The sequence below is a fragment of the Pipistrellus hanaki genome, assembly GCF_964339955.1.
Source record: "Pipistrellus hanaki genome assembly, chromosome: 2".
In the NCBI taxonomy this organism is placed as follows: Eukaryota; Metazoa; Chordata; class Mammalia; order Chiroptera; family Vespertilionidae; genus Pipistrellus; species Pipistrellus hanaki.
The window spans coordinates 160,938,791-160,962,717 of NC_140504.1; the positions used below are offsets into that span (position 1 = coordinate 160,938,791).

Sequence of the window (23,927 nt, forward strand, 5' to 3'; positions counted from 1 at the left end):
AAATGTGTGTGGATAGACATACATACTTGTGTATATGTGTATGCAAGTGTGTGGAGAGAACATACAAACGATAAAACAAATGAGGCAAATGTTAAAACATAAAAATTAGATGCTTGGGTGTTCCTCTGTATCTTTCCTATTTTTTGCAACTTTTCTGTAAGTTTGAAATTTTTTCCAAAAAAGCTTACAACAGCTTTTAGCCACCTATAGAATAGACATTAGATGACCTACCTAAAGCTATGTAAGTCTTCCATCTAAGGACTGACATTGAATCAATTAACAAGCACATGCTTCCGTTTTCCCCACCCCACCTTCAGCCTGAATGATCCCCAAACCTAGTCCCATAGGAGATCCTATGACCCCATGTGAAACATCTGTCTCCATGTAGGTGCCTGTGGAAACTACCAAGCAAATAATGGTGGAGCTGTGAAATAGAAGCCTCTAGTTTCGGTTGCACATGTCTTGGTTTTCTTTATTGAAAGACAACACAGAGATGATGAAATGATACCTAAGGGGTCTTGAATAGAAGATGAAGGGACAGAGGTCCCTGGTGACGTGCCTCAGGACCTTCCAGCACCAACACCTGCAAGCTCTGCTCAGTCCCCTTTCATGATGGCTGCGTACTCCTTCTGGTGCTCAACCAGCTTCAGGAACACTTGATATTTCTTGTCATAATATCTGTGGGAGACAAAGGAATATGTTGAACCCATCTCAGACAAGCTGTTCTGCAGCTTCCCCTTACATTTAGAATGGGACTGTATCTGTGATGGGTTTGCAGACACCCCTCATTTGTTCAATGCTCACACACCTTCCTGAGCAGCAGGTAGCATTATCTCTATGATCTCTAACCTGCATGGACTGTTATTATCTCCATTATAGAAGCAAAAACATTTGCATATAAATAGCCTGGCACATAAATAACCACATATAAATAACCTTGCATATAAATAACCACACCACAAAAAACAACAACAACCCAGGGACTTCTTAAAAAAAAAATGACAAAACACAAAAAAATAAAGTAGTATAAATAAAAATCATTAGGGCTGGAATTCACACTTAGGTCTGTCTGACTGAAAGCCTCCTCTGTGATGTACAGGCTGAACACAGGACCATTCACATTCCCAGCTTCAATACATACTTCGTACATGATTAATCCCAGGTTTGATGACTGGGTTAAAACCACAGCCTCACCAGGGACAAGACGAAACATTTTAATCACTCTTTGCAGATTCCACACCTACATTTCCTCTGCAGACTGCTCTATCTGTGGAGCCCTAGGATCACATGACTCACGCCTTTCCTGCAGGTGTCCCACAGAGGACCTTGCCCTCCAGTACTCTCCAGCTGACTCTTCTGGGAAACCTGTCAGAACTCGGGGTTGGCCATGAGTCAGATGGTAGGGCAGACCGATCTTGAATGAGACAAGGTAGCTTGAAGACTTGCACTCTGTTCTTACTCCTCCCTCTTGGGAGGAGCTGACTGGCGGTGAAGGGTTGATGAAACCAGGTTAGTGTGTCTTGGGGTGCTCTGAAAGGAAGTCTTCATGAGGGAATGTTAGTACAAGCTCGAGAATTGGGGGAGAGCGATTGTAAGAATAGCCCTGGAACTTCTAGTACTTGTCAGCCTGCTGATGAGAGTAATAGGAGTCCCCTCCCCCCAAGCATTTCTACCCTAAGCATTATGGTCACTCAAGAGCTGTGCTGGGGCCAAACACAGCTTTAGGAGCTCGGCTCAAACACCTAGGTTTGAATTGCAGCTTGGACTTTACTCACTGTGTGACCTTGGATATAGTACTTAATCCGTTTGTACCAAAATTCCCCTGTTTGGAAATGAGAGTAATTATAGGGCCTACATAAAAAGCTACAGTGTGAATTAAATGAGGTAACCTATGAAAAGACTTAGCAAACTGCCTGGCTCACAGGAAGTAGTACCAGTGATAGTTACGGTGACTATAAAAAGAAAATTAATATTCCAGCATGGCCGGTGTGGCTGCTCAGTGTTTGAGTGTCAACCTATGACCTAGGAGGTCACAGTTTGATTCCCGGTCAGGGCACATGCCCAGGTTGTGGGCTTGATCCCTAGTGTGGAACATGCAGGAGGCAGCCAACTGATGATTCTCTCTCATCATTGATGTTTCTCTCTCTCTCTCCCTCTCCCTTCCTCACTGAAATCAATAAAAATGTATTTAAAAAATAAAAAATTAACTTTCCAATATTATCATTAATCTAGTTGTATGTGGATTTTACTAAAACCCACTCTGAAGGTTTCCAAATTATCCTAATATATAAAAAGCTAGGGGCTGTGATGACCTAAACGACCAGATGAATGACTGAACAGCAGACTGTGTGGGGCCACCAGGCCAGCAGAGAGGTTAATGAGGGACAACCAAATGACTGATCAGCAGACTGTGTGGGGTGATCAGGATGGCGAGAGTGGGGGGAAATTAGGGATGACTAGGCCGGTGGAAGGGCAGGTGGGGTGAATAACCTGGCAGGGGGACAGTTGAGGCAACCAGGCCGGCAGGGGGGGCAGAGAGGGGTGACCAGGCCAGTGTGTATGGGGGGGGGCAATTAAGGATGACTAGGCCGGCAGAGGAGGGACAGTTGGGGGTGACCAGGCTAGCGGGGGGGGGGGGCAGTATGGGGTGACCAGGCTGGCAGGGAGGCAGTTGGGGGTGACCAGGCCAGTAAGGGGGGAAGTTGGGAGCTACCAGGCCAGGAGGGGGGGCAATAAGGGGTGACCAGGCTGGCAGGGGTGGCAGTTAGGGGTGATCAGGCTGGCAGAGGAGGGCAGTTGGGGACAACCAGGCCGGCGTGGGAGGGAAGTTGGGGGTGACCAGGATAGCGGGGGGGTGGAAGGCAGTTGGGGCGATCAGGCAGGCAGGCAGGTGAGAAGTTAGGAGCCAGTGGTCCTGGATTGTGAGAGGGATGTCCTCCGAGGGTTCCCGAATTGGAGAGGTTGCAGGCTGGGCTGAAGGACCCCCCTCCCCAACACACACATAAATTTCATGCACTGGGCCTCTTGTTAATTATGTAATTATGTTGGGGATAGCAATTTTCTCCTTTTAATGATACTCAATAATTTAATACTAAGCAATTCTTTCACTCTCTGAGATGAACTGCCTAACTTGGGGATCTCAAAACTGCTAATGCTGATAACTCTGCAACAACTTAATTGGCCTCATTTTGTACAATGGGGAAGACATCTTCTTTGTAGGCAGAGGAACTGGAGTGACTTTGGGCAACTTTGTATAATTGTCTGAGCCTCAATTTCCCTGCTTTAAGAGGGTGATAATAGTTTGAAACAAGAAAATATGATATATTCCATGAGCTTTCAAGTACTACGGAATGTGAATGAATGTTCTCAAATAATTTTATTATCTTAGAACACAAGCGATAGATGTTTTTCCTTTATTTAATTTTTAATTTGTTTCCCCAATGGGAAGCTGAGGTCCAAACCATTTTTCCCCCACCTGTGCTGCTCCTGCCTCATATGGGTCAGTGTGGTCCTAATAGCATGAGATGTGAAAGATACAGAAGTTTTATTTTTATTTATTTTTGGTAAGATACACATAACATGAAATTTGCCCACTTTAACCATTTTTAAGTATACAGTTTACTGGTATTAAGAACATTACCATTATTGTACAATCATAATCACCACCCATCCACTGAACTCTTTTTATTTTCAAAACTGAAACTCTATACCCATCTCTCTATAATATACAAATAAATGGAACAGTGGAACAACTGAATAACCAGTTGCTTGATATGTTTGCCACCAGGGGGTGCATGTGGAACATGGCTGGTGTGGGCAGAGGTGGCAGAGCTCAGAACATGACTGGTATCAGCTGAAGCAGGATGGTGGAGTAGGTAAGCAGGGGCGCGAGGCTAAGGTAGGGTGCTGGTCATTATCATGGGGTGAATCTCTAGTGGTTACTGAAAATTCTTTGCTCCCATGCACTGCAGTCCCTCCTGGTACTTAGACCTGCTGCCAGCACTGGCCCCACTTGCACCTGCTGCAGGCGCCCAACACTGGTTCTGATTGCCTCTGAGGATTTCTTTACCTCCCCCTGCTCCTGAGAGGCAACTGGGGCAGCAGCCGCTACTCAAACCCACTGCAGGGGGAGGTGATGGCCCCAATCACTCTGCACTGTTTGTGTGTGACAGTGGTGGCAGGGGGAGCGGGGCAGTGTTGGGAGAGGCTGGGCAGGAGCGCAGATGGGCTGAAATCCACCCCTGTGCCCACCACAGCTTCATGGTCCATGGTTCCTGTCAGGATGCACGAATTGGGTCACCCCCAACTGCCCCCCCTGCCAGCCTAGTCACCCCATACTGTGCCCCCCGCCCCCTGCTAGCCTGGTCGCCCCCAACTGTCTCCCCTCTGCTGGTCTAGTCACCCTTAATTGCCCCCCCCCCACTTGCCTGGTCACCCCTAACTGCCCCCCCTGCCAGCCTGGTTAAACAATAACTCCTTATTTCCTGTTCTCCCCAACCCCTGGCAATCACATTCTACTTTCTCTCTATAATTCTGAATGTTATAATTATTTCATATAAGTGGAATCATATAATATTTGTCTTTTTGTGACTGGTTTATTTCATCTAAAATAATATCCTCAAGGTTCATCCATATTTTAGCATATGTCAGACTATCCTTTTTAAGAATGAGTGATATTACATTGTATGTATATACTATATTTTGTATACCCATTCATCCATTCATAGACACTTGGGTTGCTTCTTTATTTTAGTTACTATGAATTATGCTGCTATGAACATAGGAACCCAAATATATTATTGAGTCTCTGCTTTCAGTTCTTTGGGGTATAAATCCAGAATTGGAGTTTCTGGAAAATATAGTAATTATATTTTTAATTCTTGAGGAACCACCACACTATTTTTTACAGTGGCCACACCATTTTCATTTCTACCAACAAGGTTCCAATTGACCCAAATCCTTATCAACAGTTGGCTTATATTCACATATTTTGATAGTTTCTCTCATAACTGGTGTGAGATATCTCATTATATTTCTGATTTGCATTTTCCCAATAACTGGAGGTACTGAGCATCTTTTCATGTCTTCTTTGGCCATTTACATATCTTCTTTGGAAAAATGTCTAAATTCAGGTACTTTGCCTATTTTTAAATATGTTTTTATCTGTTTCAGAGAGAGGAAGGGAGAAAGAGGAGAGATAGAAACATCAGTGATGAGAGAGAATCATTGATCAGCTGCCTTCTGTACAACCCCTACTTGGAATCTAGCCTGCTATCAGGGCATGTGTCCTGACTGGGAATCAAACTAGCTACCTGTTGGTGCCTGAGTCAATGCTCAATCCACTGAGCCACACTGGCTGGGCCGTTTGGCTATTTTTGATCCAAGTTGTTTGTTTTGTTGTTGAGTTTTTGGAGTTCTTTAGATATTCTGAATATTAATTCTTTATCAGATATATGATATGCAAATATTTTCTCTCATTCTGTGGGATGCTTTCTTATTCTGTTCATAATGCCTTTTGAGGAACAAAATTTTCTCAGGCACTTGTAAGAGACTGCTCTAAGACCACATGTAAATATGGATAAGATTTAGGATCCTCTTAAGTGATATATTGAACCATAGTCACTAAATAATACTTTCTGAGATGCTGACTTTTAAAATCAAGCGAATCCCCTTTCCACACTCCAAGTTCTCTCCACACTCATTCAGCTGCTCCTAAGTGTATGTTCCCTACAGATAATAATGTGATTTGAATCAAGGAGGAGATAGATGTGCCAGTTGCTCAGGGGAGATTGGCTCCCTTTCTACATGCAAATCTTCAGGCAGCCTGCAGATGGTGATAGAGCACTGTGTCATAGGCAGTTTCCCAGCTGATGGCCAGAAGCTAAAGATTCTTTGCAAAAGGAGCACATGGATTTACTGGGAGAACTTAAAAACAGATTTCCTGCCCTAGCTGGTTTGGTTCTGTGGATAGAGCATAGGCCTATAAACTGAAGGGTCCTGGGTTTGATTCCCGTCAAGGGCACATGCCTTGGGTTGCAAGGTCCATCCCCAGTGGGGGTGGGGGTGGGGGTGGGGGTGGGCGTGAAGAAGGCAGTTGATCATCAGTGATTCTCTTTCATCATTGTTGTTTCTCTCTCTCTCTCTCTCTCTCTCTCTCTCTCTCTCTCTCTCTCTCTCTCTCTCTCTCTTTCTCTCGCTCTCTCTCCCTCCCTCCCTCCCTCCCTCCCTCTCTGAAAATCAATAAAAATATATTAAAGAAAAAATAAAAACATAAACTAGACTTCCCTCTGAAGTTGTGGGAGGGTCAGTGAATAGATAGGAAAGAGAGAGATTGGTTGCTTCTTGTAAGCACCCCAATGATCGGGGATTGAACCCACAACCTAGGTTTGGGCCCTGACCTGGAATCGAACCCACAACCTTTTGGTGTATGGGGCGATGCTCCAACCAACTGAGGCACCCGGCCAGGGCTGTTTGTCTTTAAACTCACTACCAATGATTTAGGTCTTTTCATCTCTCACCTGGCTTATTCCACCTGATCTCTGCTTCTACCCTTAAGTCCACCAATTCATCCTCTAAGGTAGGGGTGTCGAACTCAATCAGAGAAGGGGCCAAAATCTAAAATCCAGCCTAAATCGCGGGCTGAATGGTTTACTGAACAGTCATAAACTGACAATGTCATAAACTGACAGCGGAGTGCAGTGATGACAGTGCGGTGCAGGCCACATTGCAAGGCCTGGCGGGCTGGATTTGGCCCGCGGGCCTTGTGTTTGACACATGTGCTCTAAGGGGAATCTTCCTAAGCTCCGCATCTGACCAGGTCCATTCAGCACCTCCATTCCGCCTGCAGGAGAAGCCTGAGGTCTTTAGCATGGCCTCCGACTCCCCAGGGGATGAGACTGTCTACTCCCCAATGCCCAGGTTCACAGCCTGCCATTCCCCATTTAATACCGTGCATTTCAGAATTATGTGTTTTTAGAAGTTAGCTGACATACCATGCTGCTCTCACCTTTATTACTTTGCATGTTAATCCCTCTACCAAGAATGTCCTTCCCTGTTTGGTTCATCTGACAATTTCTTTTAAGCATTTAAGACTTAACCTCCTCTCACTCTCCAGGGTCCCATTCCTTAATTCCTTGGACAACTGTATAGAACTTACCCTTTGTTCTGAAATGATCTGTGTGCATAAATAAGATTGTGTCTTATTCCCTTCTAAAGCTGTGGCTAATGAGCATAATGTCTTAAATAAAGTAGGAGGTCAATAAATTAGTGATTTGTGATTGGGGTTAAAGTACTGATCAAGGTCATGATGTAGCCTTCAATGCCAAGTGATGCAAAGGGTAAAAGAATGGACAGATGCTACTGTGTCCTTTGACGGAAGATATGAGATCCACATTTTAGAACTGAGAAAGGCAGATTTGCTGCTCATGACCTAGACCCATGGTCGGCAAACTGCAGCTCGCAAGCCACATGTGGCTCTTTGGCCCCTTGAATGTGGCTCTTCCACAAAATACCACGGCCTGGGCGAGTCTATTTTGAAGAAGTGGCATTAGAAGAACTTTAAATTTTAAAAAATTGGCTCTCAAAAAAAAAATTTTGATCACTGTACTGTTGATATTTGGCTTTGTTGACTAATGAGTTTGCCAACCACTGACCTAGTCAAAAGAGCATTGGCCTGATGTTTAGACGTCTGTATCTGACCCCCAGGTCTGGCCCTACCTTGAAACTCTAGCTCTCTGAGACTTAATTTTACTAACTATTGAAGGAAAGGACTGGGTTAACTGACCTCCAAGGCTTGTTCCAGCCCTAGAGCTGCATGCCTTTATATGCCCTCATTCCTGAGCATTGTGCATATAAAACATAACTTACCTTTTATCCTCAAGTCTGGGAAACACAACTCTCCCAACTTTGCTCATTCTTGCCATTGCCTCCTGCAAAAGAGAACATGGAGTTGGAAAGCTAAACCCAAAGTGAGGCTTGTCCCAGGCAAGGGATTCTAACTAGAATTAATTTCCCCTTAAGATATCCAGTTAGTCTTTTTCCCTCCGAACTTACTTTCTCTGGCAATGGAAATAAAACCCCAGTAAACACTAAAAGTTACACCTAGGAACACACAGCATGGGCTTAATAAAAGGTTGAATATTGAGGCCTCCAGGGCATAAGCAGCCTAGAAGGTGAAGCTGTTGTGACTGCTCACAGGAAATGGTGGGAAACAATGCCTTCTCCTTCCCATTGCCTGGACACCTGGGTTTAAAATGCAACATAATGAGCCACTGAGGACACTGTCCACTTAACTCAAGACAACAATAACTGACTAGAACCCACCTGGCCCCTGTACAGGAGGATAAACTATTTAAGGCCTCTTCAGTTCACCTTGGGCTTTTTCCCCAGCAGTCTTTGAAGCTGTGAGTGCAGACACAGGCCTCTGGGCTAAGTCCACTCAGTTCTGGACTCTGATTTTAAGACACTCTTGTCTTTACAAGGGAACAATGAGCAGGCAGCCAGGAGCAGCGTCTGGGTGGACATGTCTGGCGTGTATAGCATCCACGTCAACCATAGATGGTGTTGGCTCCATTGTGAAACTGAAATGGTTCAGTGCCTTTGGGAAGTCTCCCATTGCTGTTAAAGCTATGGCAAAGTTAGGGGGATGGCGTGAACCCACACTTTGGAGTCCAATAGATTAGGGAGATTGCGGGCAATAACACGACACAGGTCCTCAAAAGAGGTCCTGTCTTCGAAGCAGCTACTGAGGCCTTATTGTTAAGGATGTGATCACTCCGGGGTCACATCTTATTATTCTGTATATTTATTAATTACTCACTATGTAACAGTCACTGTGCTAGGGACACAGATTGGCATAAGACATTCTCTTTGTTCCAAGAAATTCACATGCAATGTAAACAAGCTGACTATCACACAGAATGTCAAAGACCTTGTGTATCTTCAAAACGTACACAAGCTGGCCCCTCCCTATCCTTGCCACCTTCCTGTAAGTTTTACACACACACTCACTCACACATTTATTATTTACCATATCTTCCCTTTTCACATGCCATGGATGCACTGGTTCATGCGTTCCTTATCTGCCTTCTCCACTCCCTGCCCTAACCAGAGTGTAACTACAGGAGGCCAGAGGCTTTTCTATTTGCTTCTTAATCTCAGCACCTAGACTATTCACAAAAGACACCGAGCTCCTTCCATGTGCCAAGCACAGCACTCAATGTGTATACACAGAATATAGAGAGATAGAATGCATGGGTCCTATCAAGTAGCTCCACAGAATGGAAAAGACGTTCACCATGATCACAATAGTGTGACAAACACTACGTTGGACACAGACAAACTTCCTTTTCATGGTTATTCAGGGTGAGGAAATATGAAGGCTTCTTCCTCTGTTCATCACTTAACACACATTTCCTCCTACAAGGATGCTCTAGCAACTCTTCCCCAAGAATGGCAAGAACATTCTGAACTAGTTACCTGCCCTCGATGGATTAAAAAGTGCAGAGAGGGGAGATCAGGATGCTCAGAGCAGCAAGCAGATGGACAACAGAAAAGAAACAGCAGCCTTAAGCAAGGAGGAGATTTTAAAAGTTATAAAATATTATTGAAAACGAAAGCATGGCCAAAGGATAAAAACTAAAAAAAGGGCAGTCCGGAGCTTTTTTGCGATGGGACCAATTGTCAAACACAATGGCATTCCACTCCAGGAGGATGTTTGAAGAGCTCTGCCCACCCAATGTGTGTCAGGAATGTTTTCCTTCCCAGGCTTAGTTCTGACTCCCTGACAGAATCCCTGCGTCTTGCTAAGACGGCCTCGGCAACCCCATGGCCAGCTTCCCCAGGCAGGGCTCAGGCTTCAGCCCACACTCCAGGACTGCCTTCATGGGCGGGATCAGGAAGCTTGCACAACAGTAGGTGCCCCATAAATGTCACTTTCCTGTGGACAAAAGAAAGGCCTGGGATTCTCTCTTCCTTTCTTCCTATCACCTCTGCTTGTTTTTAAAGCAAATTACTAAGAAACAAACAGCAGCAATAGAGACTTCAAAAGTTTAAAAAGAGGTGACTTTTTCCCCAAGAAAAAGTACAGACTTAAGCACTGAACTCAGCTCCACGGAGAAGAGCTTTTCTGACTCATCCCGCTGCCTGCCCGCTCCCTCCTAGATGGTGTTTTTTGCTCCCACAGCAGCTTGTGCTTCCAGCCATCAGAGCATGTATGGCATGGCACTGCGATTTCTTCTTAGCACATCCATCTCCCCAGTTAGACAGGGAGCTCCTGAAGACACGAACTGCTATAACTATTTCTGCTGCCAAACTCAGCATCTAGGACGGCATACACTTTTGGGGAATGTACGAGATAAATGAACTCAAGGACCATACATGTGAGAGAACACTTAAAATGGAAGATTTGGCTGAGATATAAGGATGACAGATATAAGATACCGAAGTGAGCTGCAAACAGACCACCCTGAAGGATTCACAAAAGGGGTGGTTGAGGACCCATGCATCAACTCTTAAATCTTTCATCCACATGGAAGGTCAGAAAAAGAGCTTGGTTTTCAGGAGACAACCAAGGGTTTATTGTGCATCAGGCATCGTTCTAGGGGAGGGGTGAGAGGAGTGTGTCCCCATCACAAGTCAGGAGAGCAGGCCTCACTGAGACCAATGGACTCGGCCTGTCCCTGATGTGGTGGGACCCTGGAATGAGTGTGGCTCCTGTCTGAAGGCAGGGCTCACTGGCCTTTCAGCGTAGAAGTGGAGGGCAGGTGGCACCCGGATCAGCCGCACAGTCATCAGCTGTCAGACTGCAAAAGGCGTGACTGTTTGTAGACCTGATGTGGCTCCCGTTGAGAGGCTTCCAGGGCTGTCTTAAGTCCCATCCAACATGGCACCTCATGGGGCAGAGAGTCAGCTTGAGAGATCTACTGGCTTTCTAAGGAATTAGGAGAGGAGAAGCAAATACTAGAACAGGGCAGCATTAACAAAGACAAGATACTGTAAGAGAGGTTTCCGGAAGTGGGGGCCCTCCAACACAATCTATGACAGAGCCTATAAACACCAATTAGGCTAAGAGAGCATGCAGACCATTCATGGCAATGCTGATTAGATAAGAACTTTCCTACATGCCCAACCTCTCTCCCCTGATCCCTCCGAGCACCTCCAAGGCATTAGAAAGAAAGCAAATGTGCTGGGGACAAGTGAATGAGGAAGGAAGACTGACCACAGCCCCCTTCTCTCCCTCAGCAGCTCAGCCGGAGGAATGCCGAGAGGTCGTATCTCCAGATGAAAATGAAAATGATGATGATGATACATTTTTATATATTCTCATTTCTGAACTTTGGCTACAACTTAAGAGACCATCAATTTTGTATTATCCAAGTGACTTTGTACATATCTAAGAAACTAGTGCAACTATCAGAATTTCTAACGAGGGCAGAGAAAAAATAGCTGCAAAAACATAAAGGAGCCATGGGAGTACACAGTTGTCCCTCAGTTCTATCTCAAGAAGTTTGTTTGTTCTAAGTGCAAGTTACATATGCAGGCGCAATAAACACTGGATCAACATGTATTGAAATGTGAACAGGTTCAAGAGCATGTGATATTTCTTTCTTTTGTTCTTTTTGTTTTTTGAAATTTTCTACTGTGGCATCTATTGATTTGATAATGTAAGAAAAAAATACTGCATTCTAAAAAATGCAAAGTTATGCTTATGGGCAGTTAAAGTAACTGGTGCTCAGCCTCCTCTCTCCTGGGAGGCAGGGCTCACTGTGGGTCTCTGACACAGTAAAGAGAATGCCCAGAGAACAGCGCTGTCATCAGAAATAGCACTGCTGAGTTTTCTAATTTCTCCAAATAATTAACATAAAACTGAAACCTCATGAACCCACTGGCTGCAATAAATCTGGAAATTACCACAGCGTAACAATACTGAGTTATTATGGAAATGCTGACACGTGCTAAATATAGCCACCCCCCACAATATATTTCTGTTCAAAGGGGTCTATTTGAAGTTGGCTTCAAAATTCATACTTTTTGTCAGCAGGCAGGAGCCGGACAATCTTAATGTACAGCACGCTACCCTCTTTGTTTGAGAGTCTAGACAGCACAATGAATGCAGTGACTTTTCTCTTTACTTTCTGCCCACACAATAGGAGCTTTTTAAAAACAAAATATTTGGTAAAATCGCATTTTAATCACTTCTTTTCTCTCTTTCTCTAAAGCAGAGCTATAAATAAACCATGAAAGTTCACATTTGATCATTACTTCTGAAAGCAAGTGGAGGGTCTCTGTGGGGAAAATAGGGGCCCTGTCCCATGGCCATGAAAGGAGGCATTCATGGGGTTTGACCCTTCCCCGCCTGGTCAGGGCCCAGCAACCAGTTTGCACACACTGCTCACTACTCTGGGAGCAGCGTTGGCGACCACCAGGCCTGCGTGGGCGCGGGAAACACCCAGTTCTCATGCACTGTGGCCTGGTCTGGGAGCTACCGAAGGGCTTTAGGCTACACTGGGGTGAGTTACCCAGGGAAATGAAGTTAAGGCAAGGAAGGGGCTCTCAGCACCCATGGAGAAGATGGGGATTCCAAAGAGGCAGACACACTAACTTGGGGAGGGGAGGGTCTGGTATCTTCTAGTTCTCCCCCGGGGAAGGGGAACAATGGCCTTAAGACTTGGGGAGACTATGGGGAAGTCTAGATGTAGGCACCAAAGAGTACCTCAAGCTTAGAAGTGTCCAGAGACATGATCTACAGGGAACAACCAGGGCTTGGCACCGTGGGAGCTATACTGTGAGCTTCCCATAGGGAGGAGAGAGGTCACCATAGGTCTCATGCCCAGGTGACCCTCACAGGTGCTTGGCTCCTGATAACTCAGTGGCTAAAGAAAAGGACAATAGCTGTCATAATGGGGACAATGAAGATCTCCTTAGCCAGTGTTCCTAAAATGGCATGTATGCACTCCAGGGAGAGCTCAAGGTGTTGCATTAGGATTCCGGAAGAAAGGATTGGAAGTACCATTTATATAATTTTTAGTCTAAGGAAATTAATTAAGCTTGGCCAACCCTTAATATGCAGAATGTCACCAGATCCATCATTTGGTCCAAACATCACCCAGTCATGGGCCAGGTAAGATGTGAGGTTTCTGAAGAGAGGCATGGGAGTCCTCAACTCTATGTCCACAGCTCCCAGGGTTTGCTATGTGCTGTTCTTCACATGGCCTAAGGGGTCATAGGGATTATCCAGTTTATTTAAAGCAACCCTCACAAAATGGGCAACTGGCTGAAAAAGATTCAGTCCAAGGATTAAAGGTAATGTTGATCATTCAGATTCAACTAAATAAGAAAATGGTGCCCTGGCCAAGTGGCTCAGTTGGTTGGAGCATCATCTCATAAACCAAAAGGTGGCAGATTGGATTCCTGGTCAGGGTGTGAACTGGAGGAATCAACACCCATCAATGTTGATGTTTCTCTCACATAGATGCCTCTCTCTCTCTCTTTCTTTCTCTCCCTTCTTCTCATTCTAAAATCAATAAACATATCCTTGGGTTAGGATTTTAAAAAAAGAAAAAATGGAGACACTTTTATATTTGAAAATGAACCTCTTCTCGTGGTCCAGGTGCCCACAACTGTTGCCTGACCTTTCAGTTCATGCTGAGGCTGAAGCACCATGGTGGCTGGTACCATGGATCTCCGGCCCGCCCAGTGGGGGGAGCTGGGTCCTCTCTGGAGAAGAAACATGGGTTCCCCAAAATATGAGATCAATGCCCGGGCCTCGCCAGCAGGTGAGGGATTCCTGAGGCAGGTGCTGGGTGTGGAACCTATGGGGGCATAGGCTACCAAGAAGAAAGAACTAAACTTCACATCACCCTGCTTGGCTCCGGAGGATGGCTGGTTAGCCAGAAGCGAGTAAGATTCCTCAGGGAAGGAACAACCTAAGGAGCCATCAGGAGAGAACTTGGGGGTCAATAGAGGTGGGTCACAGACCCTTACCACCACCACCCCCGCAACGTGGCAGGTGCCTGAACCTTCTCCCATTATGAGGGAGGTCTCCTGCCCCCATGGCTGCTTCGCTTCCCATGCACAGCTCAAATTGAGACCCAGGTAACAGAGACTTGGCTTACTAGTCCTTTATACTCTAAGGTAAAAACAATGAAGACCTAGTCAGATAAGGGCTGGGAGAAAATAAAAATTATCAAGAATACTGTCTGAGATCCAGATACACAGGAACAAACAAACGTATTAAGCAATCATCAAAAACATACTTGGCCTTCGATGTACAGTGCACCTTAAAATACTGCATAATGTTAGTATGAAGACAGCTGTGTTTCAACTGTTTTATAGCATGGGATCCACAAGCACAGAACACGTATATGTCCATTCTTAAGTAAGTTTCCATGTATTGAGAACACAAGCTCAAAATTTTTTTAACTGATAGGTTGTATGACCAAAGAAACTTCTACTGGCCATATATTGACCTAGCAGACAACTTCCACGGCACTGCTACGTTACCGGTTTAGCCAACACTCCCCAAGTCCTCAAAATGACTATATGACACAGATGTTATCATCTATCTTCACTTTATGAATCAAGTAAGTAAACAGTATAAAATGTACCCAAGGTCATAGGGGCAATATGTAGTACAGGCAGAATTCAAGCCCATTTTCTAACTGCAGGTCTGTGCTTAGCTCTCCATATAGGCCCCATGGTCCTTCCTGTACCTTGCTGTGATGTGGAAGCCTCATCCTTAAGTCCCCGAGGCTTGAGTTCAAATCCCACTTCTGTTGCTTGTTAGCTGTAGGATGTCTTGTGTGAGAATGAGTGTGTGTGTGTGTGTGTGTGTGTGTGTGTGACACACACCAATACAGCACATTGTACCTTTTTTCAGAGATGCTGACACACAGCTCTGAGATACACGAACCTGCCTTCTTGAGGAACTCTGACTCATTTTACTGGAACAACAGGCTCACATGCTAATGTGTGGGCTGAGGCACATGACCCCTCCACAGAAAAACAGAGAGGATAGCAGCGTGATTTCCTCCAACAAGCACTAAGAAATGGCTAGTTGTTCATTTAGTTATTTTTGTTTTTATTTTTGACAAAGTCTTCTTTTGACCCACATCTGGTTTTCTGTACAACCTTCGTGCACTGGGAACAATAATGTCAATTTAGAAGCAGGAAGGGATGAGAGAAAAGAAAGAGTAGGAGAAGTCTTCATCATTAACATGATATAAAGACTCAATATCTCAGTTATAATTTTAAATCCACCTATCTACCCACCTACCTACCTACATACAAATGCATATATTTTGTTTAGAGTATTGAGTACTTAGGGGTACACAGTTATCAAATTTCATCAAACTGTACATTTAAGATCTATATATTTCACTTTATGCACAATATATTTCAATTTAAAATGATAAAAATAAACATCTTATATGTGTCTAAGTATATATGTTGGTATATCCATATTTTACTTAACTTTTACTTATATGCCTACCAAAAGGGAATAAGAATTTAAATGCCTAGTTTTCTAATCTTGATGCCAAAATATACTTCAAATTAGTCTTTTGATCATAAAGGAAGGGTGGAGGTGTAGAAGCTCTCCAATTCTGCAGGAAATGGAAATGTTAGTGGAAAGATATTGAGTTTCAGAAATAAAAGGGTTAGGGTAATATCTGGACTGTGCTACTTACTGGATGTGTGAACTAAGCCTCAGTTTTTCCATCTATAAAGTGGGAGTAATAGTATCTACTCATAGTGTTGTTGAAAATCCCAGTATCAGACTCTCTATCACCCCCCAACTGGTCCCCTCCTCTAACTTCCACTCTGGCATTCTCATAGCAGTTGGGGCCCTTCAAGGGTGGTTTTCAGGGAGAGACAAAATGATAGGCTCTGACTGAATCAGACAGACTGCCGGGGGTAAAGTTGGGCTGTATCAGTCACTAGCTGTATTATCAAGGACAAACTACTGAAATTCTTTATGCCTGTTTTCTAAAGATGGAGATAATGGTAGTATGTCTCTCATAGGACTGTTGGTAGGATCATGTGAGTTACTCCAGGTTAAAGTACTCAGAACAGAGCCAGCATGAAGTAAATCCCCCATAAGTTTTGCATTTATTAGCATGCAAGCTCCATGTGACCAGGGGTTCTTAATTGATTCATTCACTGCACACTAAGAACTGAGCCTGGCCAGAATGGGCCATCCATAAATATGATTGAGTCAATCAGCAAATAAGGTGAGTTAAAATTTATCCTTTTGTGATGTTTTTACCCACAATACTTCTGACTCCAAATGTCAGACCAACTGATTCTCTAAATCTCCAGACAATTGGCTGTCCTACAACTCAATTTAATTTGGAAACTAACTACCCAGAGTAGCATCAGACTTCACAGGTTTAAGGACTCAGTCCCACAAGACTGTAGATGTCAGTAGCAAGCCCAGGCCTCCTCTATGTCTGCTGGACCAGCAGTAAAGGGGAGGTTCCCATGACCAGCCCTCCCATCGTAGATTTTTAAAAATTTTTTCTTTATTGATTAAGGTATTACATATTTGTCCTCATTCCCCCATTACCTTCCCAACCCCCCCCCCCCACTCATGCCCCAACCCCCCTATTGTCTGTGACCACTGGTTAGGCTTATATGCAACATACAAGTCCTTTGGTTGATCTTTCCCCTTACCCCCACCTTCTCCTACCTTCCCTCTGAGGTTTGACAGTCTGATCGATGCTTCTTTGTCTCTGGATCTGTTTTTGTTCATCAGTTTATCTTATTCACTATTTCCCATAGATGAGTGAGATCATGTGATATTTATCTTTCTCTGACTGACTTATTTAACTTAGCAGGGGTAGAATTCTCACCTGCCACCATAGATTTAATGACTAAAACAGCTCACAGATTTCAGGGAAGCAGTTTGCTTACTATTATTACTTTACTTTAAAGGATACAACCCTGGAACAGTCAAATAAAAGAGACATACGGGACAAGCTATGGGATGTGGAGCTTCCCTGCCCTCTCTGGGATGCACCACTATAGGCTCTCCAAACCCCGTGGCTTAGAGGTTTTTATGGAGGTTTCATTACAAAGCAGGGTTGATTAAATTATTGGCTTTGGTGATTCACTCACTCTCCAGCTCTTCTCCCTCCCTGGTGGTCAGGAGGTGACACTGAAAGTTCCAACCTCTCTTTAATCAGGCCTTGGCTTTTCCAGCAACCAACTCCCATGCTGAAGCTACCCAAGGTCCTCAGCCACCAGTCTTCTCATCGGTATGTAAAATACATTCTTTTCCCTTCAGAGATTCCACGCCTTCCAGGAATCAGGGCCAAAGATCAAACATTTGTATTTTGTTATACAAGGGACTCTTCCCTAAAAACTACAATGAACTTCCACTGGTTTTTGAATGAAATTCAAAATTTGCAGGATAGCCTAGAGCTTCAAGATGGAGCTGTGACAAAGTTTCCACCCTCATATCATGTCCTGTTCACTGTGCTCAACATGCTAGATACACTGGCCACCGTGCTGTTGATTGCAAGCACATGTCAAGCTTGCTCCTGTCCAGGGCCTTCCTGCTTCTTTTGGGAACCCTCCTGTCCTGGATCTCTGACTGTCTAGATTTTTCCTATGATTTAGGTCCTTTTCAAATATAATCTCTATGAGGCCACCATTGGCCACTCCGAGCTGAAACGGTCCACTTCTCCCAAACACTCTTTTTCACATCATTTCACTTTCTTGTCTTTATAAGACTTCATAGCACATAGCATGACCTGAGATTCTATCTTTAGTTCACTTGTATCCTTGTTGATTGTCTCCTTCTTCCTCACCTCTACTTGTCCTTTCATGGAGGCAGGGTCCTTGGCTTGCTTAGTTTTTGATGTAGCCCAAGCGTTTAGCATGGCATTAGTTAAACATCAGCTGAAAGTACAAACTTATTGAATGCCCGTGGAGAGGTACTATGTATCTGCATCTTGCTTCCTCTGATGCTCACAAGCATTCAGTGACAGAAGCCTTATTACCTAATGTGGAATGAGGAAACAGAGGTTCCAAGAAGTTAGGTGACTTGCCTATACCAGTTAATGGCTGAGGTAGGATTTAAAATGTGCTTTAACTCATGAATTAGACCAGGCCCATTCTTTGAGGAGTGCACAACCAACAGGAAGAGCTCTACTTTGTAACTAGAATCTGATGAATTCAGAGCCCTGAAAGACCTAAAAGCTAGCTTTTTCTGCTATTAGGCAAAGTCAATCATCCTCATGATATTGTGGTTACAGGGGTAGAACAGTGCATTCATTGACATATGGAAATATTGTTCACATTAATTTTGGAAAGACAATTACTGCCAGCTGTATGACCTTGAGTGAGACCCTTTCCCTCCCTGGGACTCACTTTCCTTATCAGTAAAACGAAGGGGTTGGATTAAAGTATTTCTAAATGCTTTGCAAACTCTACAATCTGTTGGTTTTATGCACATGTCTTTTGTTTTTATTAACTCTCAGTTAACTAGTAAACCAGTGACTTAGAGTAATGGTACAGCACATTAGGGTTTTATTAGGCCACTCTGAGAGGGAATATACCCCACTGTGTTTTTGCAGCAAAGTAAGTTTCATCGCAATCCAGTCACAGAAAACATGGCACTGGGCACAGCAAAAATATCAAGCTTCTTGCTAAAAGCATCAGACAGATTGCAGACTCCCAAACTGCAAACTATCACCCATCTAATAATCTATTGTGGATTGTAAAGAAATGGCCCTACCCACATGTCTGTGTGAAAAGGCATAAAGTACTGCAGTAAGCTGGAACAGAAATAATAATAGCAATAGCTCAACAACAATAATCATGGTAGCTAACACTTATTGAGTCCTTACTATGGCCCAGCACTGTATTAAATACTTTATCTACTTTATGACGCTGATGAAAAATGAGAAAATCACACATATTTGGAAGCTATACTCTTTTTCTTCTTTGGAACCTGTACGCTTAACCATGCACAATGGAACAAAGGCTTTGGTGATATACATACCATGATTCAAATCCTAGCTCTGCCAGTTGATACTCTGACCCTCAATTTATTCATTTTGAAAAGGGGAATTTAAATACCTATTTCATAATCTGTTCTGTGGACTATTGCTTAGAAGGATAGTTGTTATTATTACTATTACTAATTACTCACCAACTGAAACAAACCTTATTTTCCCAGAAAGTTTATCAAAAGCTAAAAGTGCCCTGGCTGGTGTGGCTCACTTGGTTCACGCAGTCCCATGCACTGAAAGGTCGCAAGGATTCCCCAGCCAGGGTACATATCTGGGTTTTCAGGTTCAATCCCAGGCAGAGGCTTGTTTGGGAGGCCATTGATCAATGTTTCTTTCTCACATTAATATTCTCTCTTCCTCTCCCTTCTGCTCACTCTACAATAAATAAAAACATATTAAGAAGAAAAAACCAAAAAACTAAGACTTCCCATGCATGTGTTGAGTGTCAATATTCCCAGGGCACTCATGATCATTTCCAGACTATTGTTGTTCCATCTGCGAACAAACATCCTGCTCCTCTGAGGTTGACACCACCCAATGATGGAGATACAATCATACCTACCTCCCCTGTCACCGTCAGCCTCTTGCTCACATCTCTATGTTAAATGAGGCCAAGGCCTACATTGAAGTTTCCCTAACCACCTGGAGATTTGTCATTATCGTGGAAGATCTCAGCATCTCTTTACAAGGCCTATCCAATGCTGAGTCTCACTGGTTTCAAAATATTTCCCACTCCAGGAACTCTAGTCTCCACTTTACTTCAGCACTCACTCCCAAAACCACACCCTGAAACTGTCATTACTGAGACAGCTACACTTATGTCTATTTCAGTATTCTAATAGCCACTTTCTGACTTAGCCCTATTTTCACATTTGCTCCAGCATTCTTACCTGATGCCTTCCCCCACCTCATGGCAATCTCCAGAATCTCAATTCACCCTTTTCTTTCAATCCCTATCCTCCTTCTGGCTCAAACTTCTTCCATAGCTGGAACAGAGTGTACTATCTATTTCATCAAACACACCGACCAAGAAGAATCACCACTAATGGCCTCTTAGTTGCCAAATTCAATTGGTATCTCTAATTCACAAAAAAATCATTTAGCCAAGATATGCTCCATTTACAGATGTATGGGAGACACTTTGTTTAAGATGGAGCAAGCCAATGGGCGACTGAAACTAGAGGATGTGCAACATCCTAGAAGCTTTCAGAGGCTGACCACCTTGGAAATTTACACGGCCTACTTCAAAGTTAATTCTGAACTTGCAAAATTCTTTGGCCAGCAGAGGTGGAACTATAACTGGCAGCAAATAATCAAAATGTAATGGTATTAAAACAGTGCATAATGATTGAGCTGCAAGGGATACTGGCTAATCACTAGGGTCAGTTTCTTGGTGTGTTAGGTTGGTAACTAAGCAAATTATTTAAGACACAGGCCATCCATCCATCCATCCATCCACCCACCCATCCATCCCTCTGCACTCCTTAAAGCTCCCTGCTTTGGGTTTCCAACTATCCTAGGCCAGAGCCACATGAGAGGTAGGGCTTGTACATCCTGATTTCACAATTAGGGCTGAGCTTAGATTTGCTTACAGAACAGAAGTCCCTCTGGCTAAGCCAGAATTTATTTTAAACCTATGTCAGAGGGAAAAGACAAACAAAGAGGGTGAATTTGTATCCAATAGTTGGGGAGACCAAGGAAAACACCAAAGCACCAAAATAAGAGAAGGGCTGGAAGGAACTGTGAAGCCAGCAGGGTAGGGAGGAAGCAGAGGTCAGACAGAGAGAGGGAAAGGCATAGAATGCAAGTCCATAATACAACATTGTGGTTCCTTTTAAACTGATTTATAGTTTTTTCTGTACTCCCAAAGCCCCTTGGTTTCCCTCTATCTTAGCACTTGGCGCATAGTAGAATAAAGGTCTGTTTACTGATATGTCTCCCCAACTAGACTGTGAGATCTAATGGCCTCTATATTCCCAGCAACTGATATAATGTAACCCTTCTATCCTCGCTGAGAAATGACAGAATGAATGAGTAGATGGATGGATGAATAAATCAGGGTGTAATATTTACAGAAAGCAATTTTGGGACCTTCCTCTGTTGTTCTTTTTGGAATTTCCTAACTGTTAGGTCAACAAATTCATTGTCAGGTGTCAAGCAGTCAAGATCATGGACTCTAGATTTCCTAGATTGAAACTCTGGCTCTTCTACCTGAATGGCTTGGGCTATTTGTACCTTTTGAGCTAATCTCTTTGTGTCTTAGTTTACTCATCTGTAAAATAGAAGAGAAAGAATTATTCATAGTTACTGAGAAAATGCATGCAGACCATCAAATTAGTGCTGATAGCTTTAAAATTTGTGTTTCCTTTATTGTTACAATTATTATATCCAACTCCTCCCCTTCTTGCCCTTCCCCCACATGCCCCAGAACTACCCAGGATCTTGTAATGTTTTCTTGAGTGCTACTATTTAAAGACAGCACTTCCTAATCTTGTGCTACACATGACATGCTGCCTGGGCAGGGGAGTGATAAGGAGCATGGAATGAAGGCACCATTCAACACAGAACACCAGCTGATGCCTCTGTTTAATGAGGGGAAGGAAGATGAACAATGAACAGAATGGGGGCTGTAGGGAATGAAAGTGGTAGGAGCTTCTAGTTTTAGAAACACGGAGTTTATTTCTGAGTTGGACTTCCAGGCCTTTTACCTAAAACAAACACAGAAAACAACAACTCCGTCAGCTGTGTTTATGAATATGAGCTTGCTCTGGATTTCACAAGACACAGGGAATTCGGTCTGCTTCCCTCTGGTTACTAAATTATAGACAAGCACATGATGTACTGGAAAGAGAACTGATCTGGAAATCAGGAGGCTTCGGTCTTGGATTAGTCTTAGTCTGGGCTCTGTGATTTTGAGTAAGTCGCTTCCTTTCTTTGGCTCCCAGTTTCCTCTTCTCCAAAATGGGAAGCTTGAGCCAGTTTTTGCAAGTTTTGTTGTTAAAACCATTAGATATTGAGTACCTATTGTGTGCCGGGCACACATCAGTGAACCTGACCACATCAGGGAACCTGACAGCTCTGATCCCTGACCTCATGGAACTCCGAGTCCATTGAGGAAGTACAGGTGCTATCGGAGAGTATCAGAGGGAGAGTAAACTAGCTGGGGACTTAGGCAAGGGGAGATGGAGGAATCTCTGTGAACAGGTGGAGCATTTCTTCCCTTTTAACTAACGTGAGGGTAATCTGCTTTATACAAAACACCATGCGAAGAACTAATGACACAGGGCAGGTACTGCCCCCGTTTTACAGAGAAGGAAGGCAAGGTTCAGGGAAATTAAGAAAGCTGCTCAGGGCCACAAGCTGCTAAGAGGACAGGCAGGTTCCAAGCCCAGGGCCCTTCTGTCTCGGGAGCTCAGGAGCCTTCACACTAAACTGAGCCCAAAGTAGACTGTAGGGGGAGGAATTAAGATCACTGCTTGCAAAACAAGAAATTGGTCTCATCCTCTTTCACTCAAGCAGTACGCAGAAGGTGGGCTGCCTCTCTTGGGTCCCCCTCTCCCCCCAATAGGCACCTCCACTCAGGAGCTGAGAGGAGGGAAGACTCACACTGGGGCCTTGCGGACCAATATGTAAGAGCTGGAAAAGGCAGAGGAGGAAACGGAATGAGGGAGAGCGGGTGTTGTGGGGTGTTAGAGCCAACCCACTGGTAGTCTCTGGGTTTGCGATGAATGCACTGAGAGGACCGGAGTGGATACAGAACTTGTCTGAATTCACACCATTTACAAATGGAGAGAAAGGCCCTGTCCCCAGGCCTCTTCCCTAGGGCCACCCAAAACCCAGTGAGCCTTCTCTGTTCAAAAAGCAGGCCCATCAAGAACCTTAATTTTGTGCCCATCTCAAAGCCACCCGGGCTGTGCTGAAGGAATGGGCACTGCAGAACGTTCTCAGGAAAACTCCCAGCTGAACACACAAAGCAGCGGGCCTCAGGGAACATGTGATGATTGTCTGCAGGGATCTGTGCTGGTGAGGTTACAAAAATCACAATATAGGAATAAAAGAGCATATGGAAGACATCAGCAAAGCCCTCGCCTTCTTCCCATATGTAAACTCGGCCTTCGCTTAAAGTCATTAAGCAAACACAGATGCAGCCAAGCCAGGCACCAGATGGCAAACCAGAGTTGGAATAAAAGGTAAAAAAAAAAAAAAAGCTTTGGGTGTTTATTCCAAACTGGGAAGAAAGCCATGATCCAAAATATCGCAGCTTCCGCAGAATGGTCACCTAGGGTCACCAGGACCCCAAAGTGACCAAAACATAACAACCAAAAATCCGCAGGGCGATCATGGTTGGGAAACCATAGGGCAACCTCTTCTATCTTCTGATTGGAAGGCAGTATCGGGAGAAAAGATAATGTGGGGAATGGAAGCAGTGGTTCAGTCCTAGAAGGATGAGAGAGGGATGGGAATGTGGGGGGATCCGCTTCTGCTGAGCATGTACACATGCCAAGAGCTTTGCATCCTCGACTCGTCTCATCCTCACAACTGCCCAGTAGGCACTGGCAGGTTTTACAAGAGATGTCATCTATAGCCCAAGAGAGCGCTTAGACTCCAAGGTCCCACCACAGGAATCCCAACCTGCTTCCAATGCTCCCTGTGCACTGTTCCCAGCTCTGCAACTCTGATTTCTAATCTTTGATCATGTTGTCAACTAGAGACTATCTGACCCAGAAAATGGTCCCTAAAAGATTCCATTCAGCCCATAATCACTGAGCATTTGCCATGTGTCATGCCCCTGGGAATACCCAGGGAGATCATATCTATATACCAGATGCACAGGGAAGCTCCATGGCATTCTCTCCCTCTTCTGCTCATATCACTAGGGATCAAACCTGCAACTGAGGCATGTTCTCTGAC

The 23,927-nt window shown here is 44.2% G+C and overlaps 1 protein-coding gene across 11 annotated transcripts in view; it reads right to left on the reverse strand.

The window, feature by feature from the left end:
* Positions 1-443: 443 nt before the first annotated feature.
* Positions 444-23,927, reverse strand: part of FGGY (FGGY carbohydrate kinase domain containing) — a 395,380-nt gene continuing 371,896 nt past the window's right edge. For all 11 annotated transcript variants that reach the window (XM_084872970.1, XM_084872965.1, XM_084872968.1 and 8 more), the window contains 2 exons: positions 7,867-7,928; positions 444-678 (listed from right to left, as the gene is read on the reverse strand). In XM_084872970.1, coding sequence (XP_084729096.1) covers positions 597-678; positions 7,867-7,928 — 144 coding nt within the window. In that variant the 3' untranslated portion in view covers positions 444-596. The remainder of the gene's footprint in view (positions 679-7,866; positions 7,929-23,927) is intronic.